This window comes from Hemibagrus wyckioides, linkage group LG05 (genome assembly GCF_019097595.1).
Source record: "Hemibagrus wyckioides isolate EC202008001 linkage group LG05, SWU_Hwy_1.0, whole genome shotgun sequence".
Lineage (NCBI taxonomy): Eukaryota > Metazoa > Chordata > Actinopteri > Siluriformes > Bagridae > Hemibagrus > Hemibagrus wyckioides.
In genome coordinates, this window is record NC_080714.1 from 25,059,657 (window position 1) to 25,083,533 (window position 23,877).

At 40.1% G+C, this 23,877-nt stretch overlaps 1 protein-coding gene across 2 annotated transcripts; it reads right to left on the reverse strand.

Moving 5' to 3' along the window:
* Positions 1 to 592: 592 nt before the first annotated feature.
* On the reverse strand, positions 593 to 23,865 carry bcap31 (B cell receptor associated protein 31). Of its 2 annotated transcripts, none has more exons than XM_058389430.1 (8): positions 23,713 to 23,865; positions 21,778 to 21,891; positions 20,321 to 20,421; positions 18,333 to 18,477; positions 15,084 to 15,219; positions 10,105 to 10,234; positions 8,044 to 8,144; positions 593 to 2,406 (listed from the first exon to the last, which is right to left on the reverse strand). In XM_058389430.1, exons 2-8 carry the CDS (start codon positions 21,867 to 21,869, stop codon positions 2,368 to 2,370), a joined length of 744 nt encoding a protein of 247 aa, XP_058245413.1. In that variant the 5' UTR covers positions 21,870 to 21,891; positions 23,713 to 23,865; the 3' UTR covers positions 593 to 2,367. The 2 variants fall into 2 exon arrangements, with proteins under 2 accessions (XP_058245413.1, XP_058245412.1); XM_058389429.1 differs by having other exon boundaries at positions 23,709 to 23,857.
* Positions 23,866 to 23,877: the final 12 nt, after the last annotated feature.

A 23,877-nucleotide genomic window follows, 5' to 3' on the forward strand; every position in this document is an offset into this window, starting at 1 on the left:
GGAGACTCATTCCATAAAACATCCCTGACATTTCACACGAAATGTACCTGATGAGCCAGAACATAGGTACACAGACCGCACCGTGCTAAATGTGTTTGGTTTCTTCGGACCATAAATTGTTCGGGTTTCTATTTCGATAATCATAAATACCTGGATTCCTAAGAGACTATCCCATGTAGTGCAGATGCCACAAGCAGCCCAAGACGGTTTGATTGACGCTTCACAGCTATAGGCTTTCCTGACATTTTAACATCACGGTACTAGTACATGTCTCAACTCATCTTAACTTCGTTTCTGGGGAAGAGATGAATCATGTAAATTCATTTTTAGCCAAACAATCAGGTTAAAAAACACTATTTGGAGAAAATCTGTAACAGACAGGCAGTTCCAGTCCATTATACAAGTTATTTGCTTTGACCTCACTCCCCTGATTCAAATTAGGAGCTTGATGATTCGCAGAGTTTTAGTTAGCCACACACACACACACACACACGATGAAACTCAAAATGAGATAAACTGCATCATTGTCATTTGCGTAGATTCGGATGTAATCAAGCCTCGCACGGTATTGAGAACGGAACAAAAAGAACAATTCTTGATCAAGACTTTATTAGATGCATTTTATCAACTTTGGTGGAAGCACTGTGCCAAATGTGAACTGGGGATACAGACAAAACGTGGCATGCTGGGAAATCGGAACATCACAATCTAACCATGTGCTGCTAAATCAGCCAGATAATTTGAGATGCACGACTTCACGTCACAAAAAGTCTAAAACATCCTAGTGCTACATTTCATAAAATGCAGAAACAAAACAAAACAAAGCACTGGAATTAAACTGGTGTGGATGACTATTTACTCCTTAGCTAATTTACAGACATCAGCGAGAAGTCATTCATCAAATGAACACAAACAATTAAAATCCAAAATGTCACCATAGAAACCTAGAAGCCAGAGAGTGACAAGTGACAATAACCAGCCTCAAATATAGCATGGACATTAAGTGCCTGGCACAGTGAGGTTAATGTTTCACCCGCAGCCATTCTTAGAAGAAACTGAACTGTGATCTGTGGTCATGGAGGAGATTCAATTCCTTGTATGCTTAACGGAGTTCATGAGACACAGCTATGAACTCTTTAACCTTTACATATCCCACAAAACATATTCCCATAATCCTTTGTGATCCTGTCAGATGTACATCAAGAGTAGTGTCAAGATGTTGGAGCCAATGCAAAGGATTCTTAACCCAGGAAAAGAGAGGCATATTTTGGGTGAGAGAGTCTTCCATTACTAAACCTCGACCCCACGCTCTGAATGAAAGCTGTGGCGATGCAGTGGCATGCTGAACTTTTTATTTTTTATTTTTCCATCTAGCCAGACAACGGTTATTGAGCTGCGTCTGTAAATTGTAAGAAGTCAGCAGGGAAAGTGAAGCAGGGAGGCTATAAGAGGATGACGCTAAACGTTCTGTTTCTCTAGCAGTTTATGCTGTTTGAGAAACCTCGACAGACGCGGCGATGTTTGGAAATGCGATCCGAGTCGCCTCTGTCGCTGCTCTGAGTGCTTCACAAACAGCGGCAACTGAATCCAGCGTGGACTGGAATAAACTAGTCCACTGTTTGCTCCTGTCTATTCAGTGAAGGCTTGAGGAGGATGAAGGAGAAACGAAAGAGAAGGGGGAGAGAAGGAAAGAAAAAAAAAAAAAAAAAAAGAATATGACGGTGGAACAAGTGAAAGTAAACTGAGAGAAAGTCTTTTAGTTGCTTAGTGAAAGCGTATAGTGTAAACGCCGCCTAAACCAAACACCGAAACCCGCATACTCGCCGCCGTTTAGTTACAACACTGGGACTCGTTCAACTTTCTCCTTTTAAGGCAAAAATAACTACGAGAGAAAACCTTAAAACAATTTCACATAACTGGAAAATATTTCTCGCCAAACAATCAAATAATTACATAATTTTACCATCTAAACAGGATTATCCACATAATAATCCACAAGAATTTCTTATTCCATCTAGTAAAATATTAAACATTATGAGAAACAGTTCAACCTCCCCAACCCCTTCCCCACACACACTCACTCAAAAATATGAAGATTTAGAAAGGGGAAAAAAAACAAAACAAACATTCACATTCAGGAGAGAAAAGCATCTGTAACTGTTTTACATACAAAGAAAAATATTGGAGAACAAAGACAGAAGAGACAACGGGATACGTGACACACGGAACGCAGCGTAATCAGATGTAAAGCATACAGGACGGGATCTCCCACATCCTGTACGATACAATCCAGCAACAGGAAGTGATGCGTGGACCGAGCTTTAGGGAGGAAGAGGTGAGGCAGACAGGTACATGGGGTAAACTCCATCAGTCCGACTTCTTATCATGCTGGGAGTCGAACAGTGCCTGGAAGTAACACACACACCACACACACACAGAGAAACACACAAAACAGTATGAGGCAACAAAGTTCTAATTTAAGTCAGAAAAATAAACAATAACTGTCATTATTAACAATCCCCATGAGGCAAATTCACCTGAAGAGCTCCTGAATTATGTAACACCCTTTCTAAAACGAGAGCTTTATTAGATTACAGAAGGACAAACACCCAGTGGACTCGTTTAGGAAATCCACTCTCAGAAACACACTGATAATGTCTGTTTTGTCTATTCCTGTAAATCTTTATTGACATTCCGAGTGTGAAAAAAACACCCAACTCGTTATTCCCTACGGTGTGTAGTGTAAGGGAGTAATAGATCATAGACTTCGGAGGTTCAGTTTTCAAAAATCCAGCCGGTTTTCCTCGCCGTTTTCCTTCAATCTCGGTTTTAAAAACAACAAAAAAACCAAACAGAAAATGAAGGTCACATCTGCTGACTTAACACGTCCAGCGACACGACTGACTGCACAACTACATAACAGCAGAATGCAGATGAAGGGGGGGGAAAGCACAGAGATTTAGACAGACATGCCCTCTTGAGAGCAATAATGTTTAATTAGCCATGTTTACTTTTGTTTTTCACTCCAACACACCGTTTTAGTTTCATTATGTGCTGTTCATGATGCAATCAGCTGAAGTCAGAAGCAGGAAAGCAGAAGTTCACATGCGCAAGCTACAAAGTAAGGGGGACAAAAGTGACATGCTAACTGAAGAGAAATAAATATTTACATCCTCGAAAGAGCTAAACTGTACGCGGATTTAAACAACAGTATTAGGGCTGCAGCTATCGATTATTTTAGATCGAATATTCTACCGATTATTCCATCGATTAATCGAGTCATTTTTCTTTATTAAAGAGGAATACTAAATATGTAAGAGAAAATAAGACAGGTCACTTAAAAACGATGTTTCCTATTTTCAAAAATTAAAGTAAAATCTAAACCCATTTAGTGCTTTTAATTGACATGCAAATGCAAATATAGAAATAAAAAAAAAATAAAAAAACTTAATTACATAAAAAAAAAAAGGTAAACATAGTACAACCTAAAACATAATAGTAGTAATAATAATAATAATAATAATAATAATAATAACAACTAAACATTGCGTTTATATTGTGCAACTTAACTTTCAGGTTTCTGTCTAACTACAGCTCAAGCAGGACATAAGCCTTTACTGCCTTCCTGGAAGACTTTGTGGCTTTTGTAAGAGGCAAAAATTAGTGGACAGGAAGGGAACTTGGAGTCCATACACAAAACTGCTTAACACATTTTTTCTGTAACATGAAATTAGAGTTATTTGGAGAATAAACCCTCTAAAATGTCTCTCTACATACTGGTGTGTGTGTGAGACAGAGGCTATCAAAATGAATGACGCTCAGGCTTTCACAAAATTAGCTAAATTAGGGACATCATAACTAGCCACCATACTGATTTATGGTCTCTACATGTAGACACAATCTACATACATTTATACCGGCCTTAATTTAAACTAGTAATCATATTGATTTAAGTCAAGTGCGAACGTTCATATCGTTTTAAGTCAAGTGCGAACGTTCATATCGTTTTAAGGTAAGTACGAAGCTTGTGTCGACTCCGTGGACTTAAAGCGCAGACTATGTTTTCAAATGAGATATTCAAGTATGGAACTTGTCCTGTTTGTGGTACATCGGTTCAATCTTACAGTAAGAGTTTTCTGTCTGTTTTAGTTTGAAGTGATCCCAAACTTTGAAAACTTTCTGCCGTTGTCTTTGGCCTGAATCTTCTCGCTCTGTTAACGCTGTTATACAGGCTGTACACTCACTACTTTAGAGTGTCATTTCTTCAGTGTTGTCACATGAAAAGATATAATAAAATATTTACAAAAACGTGAGGGGTGTACTCACTTTTGTGAGATACTGTATATATTGATTTGTCTTTTGCCCAATTCAGGGTTGAGGAGAGCAAACTGGAATTCCGAGTTTTCCTTGTTTTTGTTTTTTCCCCCCTCTCTCATAGGAGATCAGACACTCCTAGATAGGAGCTTTAACGGAAACATTTCTCGAATGCTTTCATCAAACCTAAGGGACATATTGATGCAATGCACGTTTTTTTTTTTTTTTAAAAACATATATTACACCCCTAACAAAACACTCAAGCCGCAGTGGTCAGTTTGTCGGTCACAGACTCTGAGGTCTGCTTTTCGTGCATGTCTAAGCAGCACACAACACTGACACTCCTTATGTTCCAGGGTAGTAAGTATAGAGCCAAATCTGTGTGTGGCTTCTTCAACAAGCATGAACACAGACACTTTCTTGGCCTGAAAATCACAACATCTCAATCCCATAGAAAGCTTTGGAGGAGCAGGTGAAACACTGAAACAAACCCCATGAACTTGAGCTGAAAAGCAACCAAGTCAGCGTGAGAGTGACTAAAACTTGACGGGAAACTTCCACCAGACACTGGTGAAATCTTTGCCAGACAGGACTGGAGCTGAGGCGGAACTGAGTATTAGGAAAGAAATGACAAACGCATATTTTTTTTTTTTTTGTTTTTGAATCATGTTTCCACGAGATGTTCCTCTGTGAATATGTGGAAAACTTTCATGATCTGCAAAAAGCAAATGCACATAGTGTTAACTCATGACAAGAATTGGTTAAGGGCAAAGTTTTGTGTATGGCATCATGCAGGTTAAACAGTACCATGAGACCATTAGGAACTGGAATTTTCTCCCACTTAACCATTCTAACGACAAATTATTTGTCCGTGTAAACCAGACACTCAGCAACTATAATGCTCCATTTAAAGTCACAACCATTAAGATTAAGATTTTATAATGCCATAGGATTTTATAATGCCAGAATGTACAAGAGAATACAGCACCCCAGCTTCACAAACACACTTTCATTGCTTTTATTTACACACATGCTCTAGAGGAAAGTAATGTGTACCCAAAAGTCAGTGATTAGCATGTGGGCAGGTGGACCGAGTTCAAGGAAAAGCCAAGTAATAAAAGGAAAGTTTACAGCAAGCTCTTGTGCACGTGTGTTTGATATATGAAGCGCTAGTCATTACTGGCTGGAACTTCAGTCAGGGATCAAGGCCATTTTGTGCAACAATAGTGGCCTTCATAGAACAGCTCCAAAGCAATGGCAGTGACTAAAGCGCAAACAGGAGAATAAATATTTTTTCACAGAAAACTTGCATGTTTGTTCAGCGCTGTTAAAGAAATAATGAATTGAAAAGTCTAATTTAGAAAAGATTCCACCTACTGCAAAGGTACACAATTAGGTTTGGATCCGATGTTTGCTTCTATAATTTTAGCAGTGGTGCGAGGAGACAAATTTAGCCAGAGAAGAAGTCCGTCTCACCCAAAATGTTTTCCTACAACACATCCAGCTCTTCAGTGATGCGATTTAGGACACGGTGTGACTTTGCTATAATTTAGCATGTTAGAATAATGGAACTTTATACTGGTGCAGCCGTGTTCAATGACCAGACTCCCCCCCCCCCTCCTATATGTTGCAATCTGGTTCTAGTTACATAGTGGACCTGTATAAAAGGTTGCTTTACAAGAGATAACAGTTTTGCTCTAAATGCATGCTTATTTATTTATTTAACTTTAAAATGACACGTTACGCAACATGTTGCGTAAAGCAAGGACATTTGAGGAAGTTTTTAGTGACACTGAAAATTTGACTCAAATCACAGGTCAATATCAGGTCTTGGCTGATGTAACTTTGTTGTGGACAAATTGTGTAATTTAAACCTCCTTTTTTTTCCCTCGCTAAACCATTATTGTAATGCGGTCATTTTCAGATAATCTTTTTCGTCTTCAGCCCATCTGCTTGAAGCACAAACTGATCAAACGATGCTTGTGCTTTAATTCTCTGTGTAATTTAGAATAATCATCTCTCATCCAAGAACATCCAGCATACGTCAGGTCTTGATTATTCATCTGTGAAACTCCAGTTCAGCAGCTCGGCTCTTTTATGCAGTACTCGTGGCACCGTGCCTAAGAGGAGTAACAAGTTCATATCTGGAAGTCTGAATGAACTGATGCGTGAAAAATAATTGATGTGTGGTTTAACCTTCAAGAAATACGGTCACGTATTAACAAGTAATATTACATGCCATACCAGCCCAGTTGCCTCAGACAAGCTTTTCTTCTCTTTCAGCTCAACACAATCAACAGGCTGGCGATTAGGATGGCATTTAGTGAGGGCTACATGGAGAACAATGCTAACACCTGGACAGACCAGGATATTGCTGTGCTCTTTCTGTAGGCCATCTGTAATGACTCATGCCTACAAAGCCAAAAATGCAATACCTGAAGACAGTAATCGAGGGCTCTTCTCTGTCCTGGCACTCAGGTGAACAACTTTGTGTCCGTTTGAACAGCTAAACCGCTAGCCTGAACGACTCACATGTGAACATTCATAATAAATGTGAGTTTTCTGACATTTATCCTGGGTTCAATTTGTTTTTGTCAGTTTTCGGTTAAACCTTCACATTTTTGGTCAATTTCGATTCGATTAATGTTTCACCCAAAGCACTGTCTCACTACATGCTCATGGGGTGAGGGCTTTAGCCCTCGTTTCATCTCTGTTCAAAGAGATCAACGTCACTACAACAACGTCAAGCTTGTCATCTCGAGCAGAGGCTTTGCTGTAACTAAGAGCAACTGTGTCGCAGACCTGCAGTGTGTTCTGGGTCCGTGAGTCCAGCATTTGCGTCACCGTCATCACTAATTCTACGCTGGGGTTCTCATTAAAGGACACTGAACATTTTTCAGGGTGAGGTTTTCCTGCAAGTGATTCAGATGAACATTTTAACTCGTACTATATTCTTGACTCACGCAGTTCTAACTCCTCTCTAACAGGGTTAAGCTTTATAGTTTTGCTAAATCATTGGCTAATACAAGGATGCTTGTTGATGGACATTTGAGAGAAAATGTATAAAAGGAAGTTCACAGGCTTCCACTGGTGAGATTTAACTTATGTTTATAAAAGTAGTGTGTGATCACGACAAACATTGAGTGACGTGAATGTTCACGTGTTACTTTACTTCTTTACATCACTAGGACTGGTGACCGGACCCACTGAATTTTCCATCTGCTCACAGTGCAGCCGAATTTACTCAGAGCTGCAACTCATGACTTTCATGAAACTCGAAAGGTGTTTACAGGACGAGATTCAGAAAACGGCCGCAAATGCAACAAATACTGGAGTGTACTCAGCGTGGCGGTGGAGTTACGCTCAAATAGCTGTTTGTCAGGATTTTTGAGTCCAGTTGAGCTCAAATGTGGTGTACCGTATCATTGTGCTAATCTGTAAGTGATTTTTTTGTTCTCTGTGACTTGCCAAGATCTGGCCACTGGCAATATTTGAAAAGAGGGCTTGCAGTTACACATGATATTCATTTTTGTTCTAAAAAAAATACATTCCTCTAAGAACGTGTTCTCTTAATAATAGTTTTATTTTTTAATTTTTTTATGAGGCCCTGGCAATAACTAACTGCATAGCGTCATGCAAATACAGCTTACTGAAATGACATGACTGTGTTTATATGAGCAAGAGAGAGAGACAGAGTGTGTGTGTGTGTGTGTGTGTGTGTGTGTTAACCTGCAACTTAGAATGCTCCTCCAGCAGGCGATCGTACTCCACTGTCAGATTCTCCGCCTGCTTTTTCATCGCCTTCACATCACCGTCTGACTTCTGTAAAGCTGCACAGGAACAAACACAGAAAAACAAACAAGTCAAAAACAGAAGCTGTGTATTTATATCAAATTACACACAACCACCTCCACACACACTCACACACACAGAGAGTGAGGTTATGAGTCTATGTAACAGCATCTATATTAAGAACAGGTAGTCCTCAATTTTCATCCTGTCCCTGTTCTGAACACACTAGGAACAGATCATAAAGACCATCAGGGACGTCAGAAAGGACAGCATGTGGTGTTCTAGTCTAGATTAAAATGCAAAATGAGGAAATAATGTTAGCTAATTTGTAAAAACAACTTCTTAAGACTGACCAATGAAGAAGCTGTGACACGTTACGGCCCACAGGACTTTATAGGCCAGCTCTCTTTTTTTTGGCAATTTTTGTTTTTATTTTCTTATTGGCCTTGAATTTAAAATTTGCTGGAACTGGCAGGACTCCCAAGGGCGGGGGCAAATTTTGTAGCCAGGACGTCGAGAAAAACACGGCAGTGAACAAGGCGATCAGTCAGTGGCACTGGGAGTTCTAATGTTCATGTGGGGGATGAAGTAGAGACAGACTTTACAACTTAATCTACACACAAACACACTGCTGCGAGACTGTACAGAAACGCCATTCGATGCACTCTGCTCATGCGACAGGGTCATACTGACTTTAGCCTGAAAGATGAAGGATTCGGGTTATGAGATGTCTCGGGTTTCCTCCGACCTCCCAGAAGGGCTTGTGAAATAATTACAAGCAGAAGTTACATCCTGACGCGATGACAGTAGTGTTTACTCGAATGAGTTGCGCAACAGTCTTATTAAATTATAAAAACACAGATCAAGCTGTAGGAACAGACAGACGTCTATAAGCTTTTCTGTATTATGTTTTCAGACAGGAATTTGACAAATTCATCATTAATTCTATACAAATGGGAGCTAATTTATTATTGCTGAATGTTCATGAGTTCATAGTTTCTATTTAATCTGCATAAGTACAAGTGAACATGTCAAGGACGTGAGCGAGGTTTTTTTTTTTTTTTTTTTTTATCTCCAGCAGATAAAAACCAAACTTCTGTATGCAAGGTACAGAACAATGTGGTATTGTTAGAAACCAGGCATTGCCTTTGTGTTACATTTAAAATATTTCCAAAATGCACTTTTTTTTGGTGCCATTTTCCATCTGATCTAGAACTCCAGGCAAGGGAAAAAGCAAAATGAACCTAATCAAATTTAGTATTTTTTTCTGATTATAATTACTATAATAGCTCGGCTTGTTACATAGTAAGCTTCAGTTCTTCATTTGTGCTCATCATAATCACCGTGAACTTGCACAGGAAACCAACACAAAAACCACGAAGGATGTGGTTTTAATATGGATAACAAAGGACAGGGATTAAGCCGAGGGTCAGCAGTTCCAGTGCTGGACAACCAAAGAGAACATTTTTCAGCTCTTTTTCTTTCTCTCTTTTTTTTTTTAAGCCTGCACATTTATCATATTAAAAAATATATAAATAAAAATCAGCATCAGTGCTGAACAGAGTTATTATGCCATAAAACATACAAGCTGGTCAGGTCTCAATGTACAAGCCATGGGTCATTATTTCCTATTTGCATAATATACAGACATTTTTTTCTTTTCTCTCTTTTGTGACGCTATTATTCGTTACAGCTCATCATAACAATTGAAAATGATTAATTAATGCATTTAAAAAATTATTTTTCTAAGCAAGTGTTTGCTTAAACGTATAATCAGTAGTTTTGGGTGGAGGTTAGACTGAGACAGCAAATTTGACGTTTTAACAAAAAACAGCTCAGCCTCTGCCCGGCTCTGCTGAGCATACGTCACCTTCCTTCATTAAATATATCTGCATCACACCTCTCTTTATTCGAGTGTGTGTGTGTGTGTGTGTGCGTTTCGTCATGCTTTCCTCTCAAGCCATGAGTGTTCATGCGTTTCAGCAAGCTGAGTCATACCTTGCTTGCTGGCTTCAAGCTCATCCTTCAGCCTCCTGACTTCCTCCTTCAGGGCCTTGCTCTCCTCCTCTGCACTGCTCTTAGCCTTGCCTCCCACCTCCGGGATCTCCAATCCCGCATCCTTCAGTTTCTGCACACACACACACACACACACACACACGTTACTCATTATTCCCAAATTAAACCTTCATAACACACAATACAAACATAACACGCTGATCGCTTTCTAATACCTAGTGAATAAAATAAAATAACCCTAAAGGGCACTGTGGCTTGGCGTACTAAAAGCTGAAAGGGTCTGGTCATCTACAACACAGCACTGTCTAAATCACTTCAAACAGAACAAGGCTGTGTTGTGATCCCAGGGAAGTGTAGGATCAAGTAGGTTTTGATGTTTTCAGAATAAAAGCCCATAAAGAGCCCAAATCTAAGCACCAAAAAAAAAGAGCAGAAAATGGGAGGCTTTAATGTCACAGCCAAGAGGCTCCAGTCACGGCTTCTTGATCACCCATGTTTAAAGAGTAGAGAAAAGAAAAAGAAAAAGAACTGACCCCATGATAAATCGGTGATTCCCTTGAAAGGTGTTTCTGATAAAAACGAACACAATGCACTGATGCGATGCCTGTGAGGTGAACTCATATTGTAATTAAAACATTAATAAGCATTTCTTTTCTTACAGATCAGACTGGGAGTCTTGGGAGCAGAACCGTATCGATTTCTGTCTGTCAGATACCAGACAGAACAGACTGGAGAGCATCACCTGGTCTTTTTCTAGTCCTCAACCCATTCATTTCTAACGAGCTAAGCCCACATTTATCTCTCTCTCTCTTTTTTAAAAACATTACTGAGCAGCTGGCCATATTAACGGCCTTGCTCAAGGGCCAAGCAGTGGCAGCAGTAGTCCGACGTCCAAACCACTGAGTTACGACTTCCCAGAAGCCTGTTCCTGGCTGACATCAAGGCCCAATGTGATCTCTCTCAAGATTCGCCATGTTGAGATGCTTTTCTGCTCACCATGGTTGTTGTACAGAGTGGTTTTAATTGCATTCAAACCGAAACTGAAAAGCTAAAGGCTTTTGATCATAATTAAAAGTCAATTACTTGTTTAACTGACATGACATTTACAATCAATCACTTACAGCACTCGGTAAACTGGTGTTGGCTTATGAAAGCAGACTGAAGATCAATAACAACCTGCCTGGCTGACAGCAGCCCCTCTTCCTGCCATGTGTATGTGCAAGAGATGCATGACATTTAGTACAGCCAACCTGCCAAGCTCAAGTTTGTTAACACCCTGTACTGAAAGATGATAAACACATCCTCGCGCCTTTCTGAAAACTGGACACGCATCAAGCGTTCGTTAAGAGATTTATAGGTTCGAATTCCCGTATAAGAAATCGACTCAAAACGGTATGTGCATTAGAAGAGCGGGGAATTTTATTCATGGATGGATCACTAACGCTCTGTGCGTTATGAAAGGCATGAGTATTATGAACTTCGACCCCATGTGGGGAGACACGTAATAACTCGGCATCGATTTAATTCGTGTCGCAGCTGTTAACCAAGATTCAGTGGCGCTTATCAAGGGCATGGCACAACCTGCTGTCCAGTCACCTCAGACAATTCATTTCGCCGTTTAGGACCAAATAAATTTTTCTTTTTTTTTTTTTTTTGGTAAGAATAACTTTGCCATGAGGAGGCAAGTCTGGTTTATTTCACAAACAAGAATGCAAAGTTCACTGAAGGAAAACAGTCATCTTATTCTTTCCTTATCAAAAGACCTTCACTGAAGCATCCAGCTTTTGACTGTACTCACTACTCCTTAAAAAAAAGTCATACTTTTATTCCAATACTTATTTTTTTTAGCATAATGATGTAATGAAGTATTTCATTAGGGAACAGATGAAAATGAGTACGATTATCTCGTCCTGTTGAGGTCTAACATGTACCGAGTGTGCAATATCGCCCTCTAGAGTGTGTAACTAGCACAACACACACACCAGAGGAAAACGTTAGTGCTGAGTAGATTAAATTAAAACTGGGAGATCCTATTAAAAATACCCACACCATTTCATTTTAATTATCCACTTTCCACCCCAGAAATTCTCATATAGGTTCACAGCATTTCCTGTTTTCAAATTTCTGCTTATGCATAACATGTATTGCATTGGAGCAAAAAAGTTTCACATACCCATCTTACATGTATGTGCAAGCAGGTGATGCTTGTCCTCTGTATCTCTGTGGGTTTGGTTAAAATCATTTTAGCCATAGATATTTTGCACACAGCTTTTTCTCATCGAGCCTCCCTACATACCAGAGCTCCAGGGTTAATTTGGTTGCAATGTAGCTAGAACTGTTCAAGGTCGGCCTACACGCGCCTGGGGCAGTGCACACCCCAGTACATCGGTATCGCTTGATTAAGGATGCTGAAACAGCAGTTGCAATTATATTAATCTACAAATTTGCCTTCATATAAAAAGTGCAGCTTGAGAGCAGGAGATTTGATTGCACCGCTCTGAAAGTGGTCTCCTATCATCACTGCTATTGTGACACTCACTGAGCTAATCCTAATTATTTTGTTGTTTAAATATCTCTAACAGTGTCCTTGCGCTCATGCTGCGGCTGAAGATCAACGACTGCTTCCTGTCAGTACAGTCTGGACTTGGTTGTCTCATGGTTAATGTATTCTCCCACTATTTTTAGTAAATGTCCAGTGCTTATTACAGAGGTAGTTAAATCTCCCCCACTCAGACATCCTGCTGTATGCAGATGTCATTTTTTCCTGGATTAGCCACAAAAGGGGCATCATATTAAAGCGCTGATTCTAGTTAATGCCTGGAAAGCTCTAAAATTGTTCCTCAGAAGCTGTTTTCCGAAAACGAGAACCAGTGTTCGAGTTTGGAGAAGTCGACTGGCTCATTTCTGCCCAGTAACAAGACTCTAAATTTGAACAGCATCTTAATCCCAACCTCAAAATATCTCTCTCCAGGCTTATTTTACTCAAGTGCACTAGGTATCCATTATAAACGAAGTACATGAGCTGGTTTTATTGGATATGAAAATTATTTGTTGTTTTCTGCTTTGAAAGTGAGTATGAGCATGTTACGGGTTGTTCTCTTTGTTCTCATGCTACAGCTCACAATTTCTTTAATTGACGATCAGAGTTTTGGCTTCAACGACAAGCCACAGATCCACTTGAGAACCCAGAGTCCAGAGAGGTGACAAGTCACCAGGGAATCTATAATTATCCGGCACCAATGGCTTGTGGTGTACAGGAATTTTAATTGGTTTGCAAACCAGATGCAAAAGAATGGAAAGAGAATGGATGGATGTAGGTCAGGAGCTGCTTCGGGGGCAGCACGATGGCCTCCCAGCCTTCATCACTTTGTGGTAATTAAATCATGCATATATAGCATCTAGCCAGTCTGTGGTCTCTTCCTATTTAATTACAAGTTAGACTGATGAAGACTTTTGGTCAGGAAACACGAACGAATTATGAACCCTTAAAATGCAAACACTTCTATTCTTACTTTTGAGTAGGAGCACTTGCATGGGAATAGTGACGGGCATTTTGAGCAATGCTGAGTACACTGTACAGAGTTCTTTGGAAAACCGGTATTGGAAAATAAAATGAGTCAATGATTAGCCAATATTTAAAGCTTGTGCAATTATTTTGCTCTACTTACAAGATCCAGTATAATGACAGAAACATAAAATTTTGCTTTCCAATTGGCAAAAACTAAGCAGCTTGATTGAATAAATTAAATAACCATTTATAAGGTTAATAAATGATAATGATGATATAATAAGTTTAGCATATCCTGCACTACTGTTTCATGTCACTTAATAACAAATTAAACTGGAGCAAGTGCTCAGCAATCAATTGATAAATATTTTTTCTGGCTGTTTTTCAATGTATTACTGACCTACAGAGTGTGTGTGAGTGAGTCAGAGAGAGAGAGAGAGAGAGAGAGAGAGAGAGAGAGAGAGAGCGCAGAGTTTAGCTGCAACAAAGGTGAAGAAGGTAAAGAAAGGGTCATGTATATACATTCCATCAAAACAACAGAAAAAAATACTAGAAGCTGGTAACAAACTGGAGCTCTAGTTATTAAATACTTTTATAATTTCTTGTTAACAAGGTCAGGAATGCTCCAAAACTGAAGCCAGGGCAATAAGTAAATCTAGGTCATAGTTGTAAATTTTAACTCCCTGATAAACTAAGATTAATTTCTTAGTTAAAACCCTTGATCATCGTCTCAGACTGAAGACATTCATGGCATGATGTGATCCAATACACTTTATTTTGGTTTATCTTAAAGCCAGACAGGTTTTCTGGCAGACATTTAAAACGTTTGACTTCAGCGAATCTGGACTTGCAGAGAAATTCTACTATCATCAATCGTCCCAAGCCGACTACAGAATGCGTATTAGATCATGAAGATGAATTTATTGGTGCTGGATTAGTTTTACACAGGTAGGTGGCGGTACGTTTATTACCACTGTATCTCTGCTTATCTGCTTTCACGTCCATACTCGCTCCTTAGTATCTTCTGCTGCCAAAATTCAACTGAAAACAAGTTTTGGCTCTGCTTAAAAAATGTGGAGCAAAGGGATTCATCAGATAAGCGACAACTACTGAGCTCCAGCTTGTATAGTGTATTATGGTCATGTGACCTATTAATGATCAAACACCAAGTGTGCAATGATTCGTACAGCCCAGGACCTGTAACATGCAGTTATAGGAAATCTAAATAAGGTATTGGGAGTCCACATGGAATCAGACCGCCATGGGTATATTGTCAAAACACTCGCATTAACAGGTCATGGCATGATGCCTTCGGCAGATTTATAAACAGTAACTTAATTCTGTAGATAATAATAATAATAATAATAATAATAATAATAATAATAATAATAATAAGATTAGTCAATTTCTTGTGCTCACTGTCAGCTGTTCCGGTCAGTGGGTGTATTCTTACCTCCTGAAGCTTCTCGTTCTCCTCCATGTATTTCCGGGCAGCGTCACTCGCCCCCTCTGCTTGTTTCTGGAAGGCCTGGTTGGAAGCCATGAGCGTGGCCTGCTGGGAAAGAAGGCTAGCCAGACGTCGCAGCAACCTGAGATACAAAAAAAAAAAAAAAGACAGACAAGATGCAGACATGACTTACGAAGCGAGATGTGTTAATCGTGTTGCACTACCTTGACCACACACACACACAACAGTGCATGAAAAAAGGGATATTTATCCTCCAATTATGATCACAGGCACTGATTTCTTTGCACGATATAAAGGCAGAAATGAAAATGATTCGCGTTTCTGCTAAATGCTGTACTTGTAAATGTAAGATAATCAGCATGAGAATTTCTACTTCCACTTTTAACCATGTCATCTCTGATTTAATATTATTGCACGGAAACATGAAACAGCTCCACACTTGATACACTAGCAGGAAGTAAACATGTGCATCGAACCCCTGCAAGAAAGAGGAGCACCTAAAATTAGCTGTTAAGTAGTTTACAAAAGATGAGCAATGAGATAGGGGTCCGGGGTGAAGCCGAGGTTATATTGCAGCATGCACAGAGAACCGGTCGCGCCTGGCCGAACTTAAAATATACCCAACTTCCTTAAAGATAAAGCCATTATACTGAATAAACAACAGTGGAATATACAGCCAGGAAACAGGATGACTATTGCTTACATGTTGCCCTACTATGACCTTTGGCCCATCTAAACCAGGTCAATACACTCTTCCACGTACACTACACAAAGGGCAAACGTTCACGTCGGTTATGCGTGACACATGATCACAGGATCAAAGTTCTTTGCATCTGGTTGAAGACACGCCTAAAAAAAGCTGTGCCACAGCACCTAGGGAGAAACCACACTTAGCATATGCACTGACGCTGACCACACCACTCCCTGATGAATCAGAGCTAGTATACGTGACAAACGTGAAAGCCGCTCTGCTCAGATCTCAGTTGTGCATGAGGTCATCCACATGGGATCAAATGTGCATTCACCGGGGTTCATTCGGAGCATCGCTCTCAGGTTACAGCAGGTACTTTCCTCAAAACGCAAGGGACTCCGTGTTGGATGTCACACTTCCAGCTGGCTCTGAACACTGCACCGTGGGCCAGGTTTACTTTAGCCTTTCAGCTCTACAGCCTTTTAGCTCAAACAGTTTACATTAAGTGCATTGTAAGTGCAGATTTGCAGCTCTGCAACACGAGCCGGGTTTCTTGAAACCCTTTCGCTTTTATAGTTTGCACAAACCGATTAACCGAGCAGAAGCACATCCTCAAGGTGCAGCACGACACTCTCTCAAGTGAGAGCTCTCTCTAAATCGGATCTCGGATGTCAAAGCGCCTGAACAGCTGTGCACCGGGATACTGAGACGCCGAGCTTTCTCTTTGCAACATGAGTAGTGGGCTAGAGGTCACCACGTTTGTGCCCAATACATCGACTAAATTTAATATTCGTCACCTGTTGTGTAATCACATGCTCTCTCTGAATAATCACACCGAATCTGGCATGTAGTACCATGAGCAGCTTGAGTAGCTGGATATTTATATCTTGTCATTCAGAGAAACATAGGCTAGTGCGTGTAAGGAGAAAGCATGCAGATTGGCAGGCAGTCGCATAACCGAGGGGTAGGGGTTGATCTGAGGAGGGTCTCAGGAGTCGGGGTGGCTTTGAGAACGGAAACTATCCGGGATCCCTCTGCTCATCATGTCATTCTTTCCACCATTCCTGTACAACTCATCTAGATTCTACAGAAACACACACCACTTACACCATGTGACCACTCTCTCCTTTCTTTTCTAAGTTTGGTTACTCAAAGGTAAATCTAAACAAGACGCTTAAGGTTCAGCTTTTCTAAATTGGATTTATTTGATTAAAAACCATTTCATAAATATCAACAAATTCCTCAAAGGGTTGAAAGTACTGCAGTCCAACAGAAAGTGTTTAACAGATAGTGGGTTCTGACAATCTGCACACTTTGTTGAATTTTTCTTTTAATTGTAAGAATTTGTGAGTTTTGAGTGTCCTATACAGCCACCATGTGACCCGTCACATAAACCCACCCAGCGGTAATGGACACCGTGCACCAGATTAGTACGCAGATGGAGGACAAAAGGCACGTGGTACAGATTCCTTGTAGTCCTTTCTGACTAAGAATGTCTGGAATGTTTGATCTGATTAACAGGTGGAGCAAGTGTGGTTTGTGGGAATGGCGCAGGTCATCACAGGGGCTGTGTGAAAGTCTGACACCAGCACACCAAATGTGGGGTCTGAATATTCTGTATAGAGAACTACAATATTCTTCTCATAAAACAGAGAGAGAGAGAGACAGTCAGTCAGTCAGTCAGTGGCAGTCAAACTGACAGTCTCCCTGTTAGACAGACAGACTTTGCGTATATAGCCTAACTATACAGAAAAACAGATACAAACAGAGTTGGCTGTTCAGCAGGGGAGTCAAGTCTTACCCAAAATGGGTCGGTATGGGTGCAGGTTTTCTTTCCAACCAAGCAGAACCCACACTGAGTCTAACGAAAGCCAAGATCAACTGATTGAGCAGGTGAAATCAGGTGTGGCACCTGCTTGATTGATAGAAAAACCTGAACCCACACCAGCCCTTTGCGGATAAGACTGAACATGCCGGCTGTACAGAGCAAGACAGAAGTGTCGAGCAATCAGTGTTGCAGTCCATAGAATGTACGTTTTGTTTTGTATTATTTTTCCTTGATCTCATTTCTTCTCTGTTCAGGTTTTAATACTTGCCTTTATAAATACATGGCAATACCCTGGACAATTTGAAATGCCAATAAAGCTCATATTAATTGAATCGAGGCTGTCCTTACGCTGCACCCAGTGGGTCACAGAGGATGAGCTACACTTCCACGCTTAACGCAAAACCTGTCTGAATTCCTTCAGAGAGATATTCTAAATAAACTCTTGGATGTATTGGGTTGAAGGCAGACTGTATTGAGCTGGTAGCTCAGTACGTGTCCTCCTGTCACTATATAAGGGAGAAAGGGTGACTACTGAAACGGCTATCTTCAATTACATTGTTTGATGATCTTTTCTCTCTCGATTTGTATTTTGCTTACTTTTTATTTTAATTTTATTTTTCTCTTTTCAATTTTGTTTTTGCACCAAATACAACCATACAATTACTTATGCTTATAAAGCAAAAACAGAGAGAGAGAGAGAGAGAGAGAGACTCACAGGCAGAGCAGCAGGGCGAAACCAGCAATGTACTCATTCCTCTGCGCTCTAAACAGCTTCATGTGGATGTGCTCGATGGCCACAGGGTTGTTTGAGAGATCCACCTTATCAGTCACGCTGTACTTCCGTACTTCTCTGAACGCATCTGTAGTTAAAAAAAGAAATTAAAAAGAGAGAAAGAGAGTCAGTTTAATATGATTAGTTTAGCACTACAGGGATTCATTTATTGGGCATTATTAAAGAAAAACCTGTCTTCTTAAGTGAGTCTACAAAGGTAATGTTGAGTAAAATTAGAGCAGATTAGAGTCTTTAGTGTCTGATTAAACCCAGAAATATATGTGTGTGTGTGTGTGTAGAGCTGCAATGAACCCATCAACCTGATGCTAATTTTTACCACCAGCAAACACACTGCAGTGCACTAGGGGGCAATAATCACTCACAAAGTGTGTGTGTGTATATGAGAGAGAGACCTCTAGCTACAAAATGATGTCATGCTCTTTTAGACATAAATTCTAAACTTATTTATAAACTGTTTTAACAATATAGGTTATATTAATATATTGTATTACAATTAATTAATATAAACTACCAGTCAAAAGTTTGGACACACCTTTTAATTCAATGTTTTTTGTTTAGGGATTTATTTTCTACATTCTAGAACAATACTGGAGATTTCAAAACTATGAAATAACACACATGGACTTCAGTAATCCATATGTAATGACAACAAAAAACAGTCAGTTGTTATTTTAAGACACGAAGGTCAGGTGTTCTGGAATAGTTCTTGCAAGAACAGTATTGTCAAGTGCATTTGCAAAACCCATCAAGCACCATGATGAAACTGGCTCACATGAAGACCATCCCAGGAAAGCAAGACCAAAACTGACCTCTGCAGCAGAGGAGAAGTTCATTTAGAGTGACCAGCCTCAGAAATCACCAATTAACAGCACCTCAGATTAGAGCCGTTATGAAGGCTTTACAGAGCATCAGTAGCAGACATCTCTCAATATCAACTGTTCAAAGGACATTATTGTGGATTTTGGCCGCCTTCAGCATTGTTTTACAATGTAGAAAGAAATAAACATCAGGAAAGACCATGGAATTAGAAGGTGTGTCCAAACTTTTGACTGGTAGTGTATACATACACACACTATATTGCAAAAAGTTTTGGGATACCCCTCCAAATCATTGAATTCAGGGGTTGGGCTCGACCCCTTAGTTCCAGTGAAAGGAACTCTTAATGCTTCAGCTTCATACCAAGACATTTTGGACAGTTTCATGCTCCCAACTTTGTGGGAATAGTTTGAGGATGACCCCTTCCTGTTCCTACATGACTGCACACCAGTGACCAAAGCAAGGTCCATAAAGACATGGATGAGTGAGTTTGGTGTGGAGGAACTTGACTGGCTTGTCCTGACTTGAACCCGACAGAACACCTTTGATTCAAAGCATTTGTCATGTGCGCAGTGAGAAAACAAGTTTCCCTGTACAATTAAATTCTTTCTTTGCTGTCCACAGTGAATGCCAGACAAGTACAAAAACTATGTAAAACACACACACAAACATAATAAAAAGATATAGTCTATGTAAATATAGAAATATAGACTATGTAAAAATATTAATATTAAATATTACTGTAATACTGAACACAACTGTAGACAGTACTAGCAGCAGCAGTAACATTATCAAGTGCAAATTGAATGCAACTGCAACTTTGGGATGAATTAGAGCGGAGACCGCGAGCCAGACCTTCTCGTCCAATGTCAGTGCCTGACCTCACAAATGCGCTTCTAGAGGAACACTCCTAAACCTTGTGGAAAGCCTTCCCAGAAGAGTTGAAGCTGTTATAGTTGCAAAAGGACGAGCCAACTCGATATTACATTCATGTGCATGTAAAAGCAGACGTCCCAAAACGTTTGGCAATATAGTGTGTGTGTACACTATCCCTCCTGCTCGAACATTAACCCACAATGAGTTTTGGTACTCACCAACCAGAAGAAAGACAAGGATACAGATGATCACGATGAAGGCTGTGTTCCCATATGTCGTGATGGCACCCACCAGGCGGGATTTGAATATTTTGTGCCAACTAGAAAAGGGAACACAATGAAAGCTGAACTCAGTAACAATAACCTAACAAGGTCACACAACGTGCACATTCAAGAAACATACCAGGGACATTATTTTCACATGGACTATTTTGTTTGTGAGATATTAAAGCACAATTGAGGGACACTCAGGACATTTTAGTTTAGTGTTTACTGAATATGATTTAGTCCTCTTCGACTCATACTGAAATTTTAGTGGGGGAAAAAAAAAACATTTTGGCTGTGTTTGAAACAGATTCATGTCTGAAGAAGTCTCAAAAATTCTTAGAAAATGCAATAAAAGAAACAGGCGGGTGATTACCAGTCATAGATAACGAAATGATCTGATTAGGAAAAATCGGTTGCACAAGAGACATGACAAGAGGGTGAAAGGGGAGAGATTTCACAAGGCTGGACTGTGTTTCATTCCTGATTCTTTACAAGCTCCCCTCATGACTCAAAAGCACTCATGGTCCACTTGGCCACATGCAGGACAGTTGGAGGAAACAGGGTAAAGAATCATGAATCAATACAGCCATCTCTCAAGGTTTCTGGGAAGCATAATGAGTTTGTTTAAAGCGTTCAATGTATTTAAAGAAACTTACTGACGTAGTGTATAATGTACTCTATATTAATACATACAAAGAAAACATTGATCTGAGATTTCATTAATGGAAGGAGCCTCCAGTGTCACTGCTCTAACAGTAGAAACATGGGCCTTAGCAGTTTTTTTGGTAACATGACAGGGGAAAAAAATAAGAGAAGGTAAGAAATAACAGGGACTGATTTTAAAATGTACCTATAAATGGATAAAATGTCAAATGCATCATTGGTTAATAAACAAAAACCGTAATCATGGGCAAACTGCTGTGGTGTAATGTGGCAGACGATGCGATCTAGTGGTCTAATAGTGGTTTATTCCACACCCTAACTGTAGCTGCCATGGTTACACAACAGATTTTTACAGTTTTCTGCAGACATTTCTGCAAAATGTTTATAGATGTGTTGGCTAAAAACTGTATAACGGTCCTTAAGACTGGTTCGTGTTTCGTCACAAGATTGTCAGACACTGGGAACGTTTAAGGATTTTCTGAACTGTAGTGGAAGGACCCTGGCTGTTTGCAGTCTGTCCATCAGTGTCATAAACATGAAGAAATGAAGCGCATCTCAGATGTCGTCTCCGGTTGAGATAGCAACAGACAAAACTGCAACCATGGCAACAGTGAGAATACTGGATTAGTACTGAGTATTAGCCAACAGTCTGATATCTTTCACCAAATAAAAGGTTTGATCTTTGGCTTACGTTACCTTAAAAAACTCGACGCACAAGTGACTGAAGCAGGAGTCTGTAAGCTCACCGTTTGGGGGAGATGAAGGGCACGCAGAGAAGCAGGACAAAAAACACCTCGGCGTACAGGAAAGTCGCCACAGCCGTCCACTGCAGACTCATACTGAAGATCTAAATAAAATACCTGCGGGCAAAAAAACAAAACAAAAATACTTTCAGATTAAGACCTAGTGAAAGAGGGAATTTTGCACATAAAGGAGAACTCCATCAAGAAGCACAGTAAATGTTCATAGTGTTGTGTTGTCACTGCTAGTCTCTCTTCCTTTTACTCACAATACTTCATGAGAAATCCAGCAAAGAAGTAATGAAGATGTTGTCAATCTAAATGCAAGGCTCAAAGTCCCAGAATGCAATGCAGCTACATGACACGGCTACACAGGGTTACGTTAGTTAGTTATCAGCTCACTGAATTGTTCATTGATGAGACAGCAAACTCAATGTCAACAACATTGCTAACATGAAAGAAACCTGATTAGATTGAGCAGAACTTGCATATAAACAAACTGAAAGACTAAAGCACCATTGCATCAGTCCCTTTAAGCAGAGATGAAACGAGTGAAACCCCTTTGTCATTATTGTTAACTCAAATGTTGGACACTGTTAAACATCACATGTGAATTACCGTCTATTGTTTACAGAAATCTGGATGTAGATGTACACTATACTGCCAAAGGTTTTGGGACAAATCATTGAATTCGGGTGTTGTTTTTCAGCAGTTGGGCTCGGCCCCTTAGTTCCAGTGAAAGTAACACTTAATGCTTCAGCTTACCCAGACATTTTGGACAAGAGTTCAAAGATCTCACCTTTGGGATGAATTAGAGCAGAGACTGCGAGCCAGGCCAAAACTGGGACATCTGCCTTTACATGTACATGAATGTAATATAGAGTTGGCCTGCCTTTTGCAGCTATAACAGCTTCAACTCTTCTGGGAAGGCTTTCCACAAGGTTTATGGGAATTTTTGACCATTCCTCTACAAGCACATTTGTGAGGTCAGGCACTGATGTTGGACGAGAAGGTCTGGCTCACAGTCTCCGCTCTAATTCATCCCAAAGGTGTTCCATCAGGTTGAGGTCAGGAATTTCCTCCACACCAAACTCGCTCATCCATGTCTTTATGGACCTTGCTTTGTGCACTGGTCTACAGTCATGTTGGAACAGGAAGGGGTCATCCCCAAACTGTTCCCACAAAGATGGGAGCATGAAATTCCACAAAGTCCAAAATGTCTTGGTATGAAGCTGAAGCATTAAGCGTTCCTTTCACTGGAACTAAGGGGCCGAGTCGAACCCCTGAAAAACAACACCTGAACTCAATGATTTGGAGGGGTGTCCCAAAACTTTTGGCAATATCGTTCATATCCTGAGACGAGAAAACAGGAGAGTGTTTATGACTACAGCAGCAGATGCAGTATTGATGAGAGACATGGAGCAAAAGAGAACATGATTATGGTCACATTTTGAAGACTGTTCGCTTTTAATGCAAAGGCAACGACGTCACTTCCGGTCTGAGAAGAGGCCCCAATGATGAATATAACAACGTGACGTGTTTATGATATCGCGTTATACCTGTGAAATTGTTCTAGAAAGTTCTATGTGCTTTTGCAATGCGTTTGGACCAGCTAATTCAATAACATGAGCAGTTTTTTAGCCTGATTCGAAACTTACAGCCGTGATGCAGGCAGAATTATACTCGCTAGGCGTGTTAGTTAAACTGTAATGAAAATTATTTAAACAAATACACAAAACAAAACCTAAACAAGACACTGAGAAGGAGCGCGTGAGCTAACGTCAAAACAGTTGAGTAATTAGCTGACTAATGTTAGTAGCTAGCTAATGCTACAGCGCCACGCCTACTTTCTCCTCTCACACACATACACTTTATGCCTTAAAGCCACATTCTTTTGACTTTCAGCATGTACAATTACTCATAAAATAAATACTCACGTACAACTGTCCAAAAGAAACCAAAGAATGACACGGAACCGCAGAGGAAGATGTGCGCGCGCCCAAAACTTCTGCTGTTTTCTGCGTCTCACTTCCGGTATGCGTGGCCCAACTTATTAGCGCCAACATACAACTTCCAGTTTGAATGGAATTGTGGGAAATATTTCCG

Coding starts and splice junctions, on each gene's coding strand:
- bcap31 (XM_058389430.1), bottom strand. CDS start 21,869: ATGAGTCTGCAGTGGACGGCTGTGGCGACTTTCCTGTACGCCGAGGTG. Junction 15,220..18,332: donor TTCGCCCTGCTGCTCTGCCT/GTGAGTCTCTCT, acceptor TTTGTATCTCAG/GTTGCTGCGACGTCTGGCTA. Junction 8,145..10,104: donor GCTTGAAGCCAGCAAGCAAG/GTATGACTCAGC, acceptor GTTCCTGTGCAG/CTTTACAGAAGTCAGACGGT.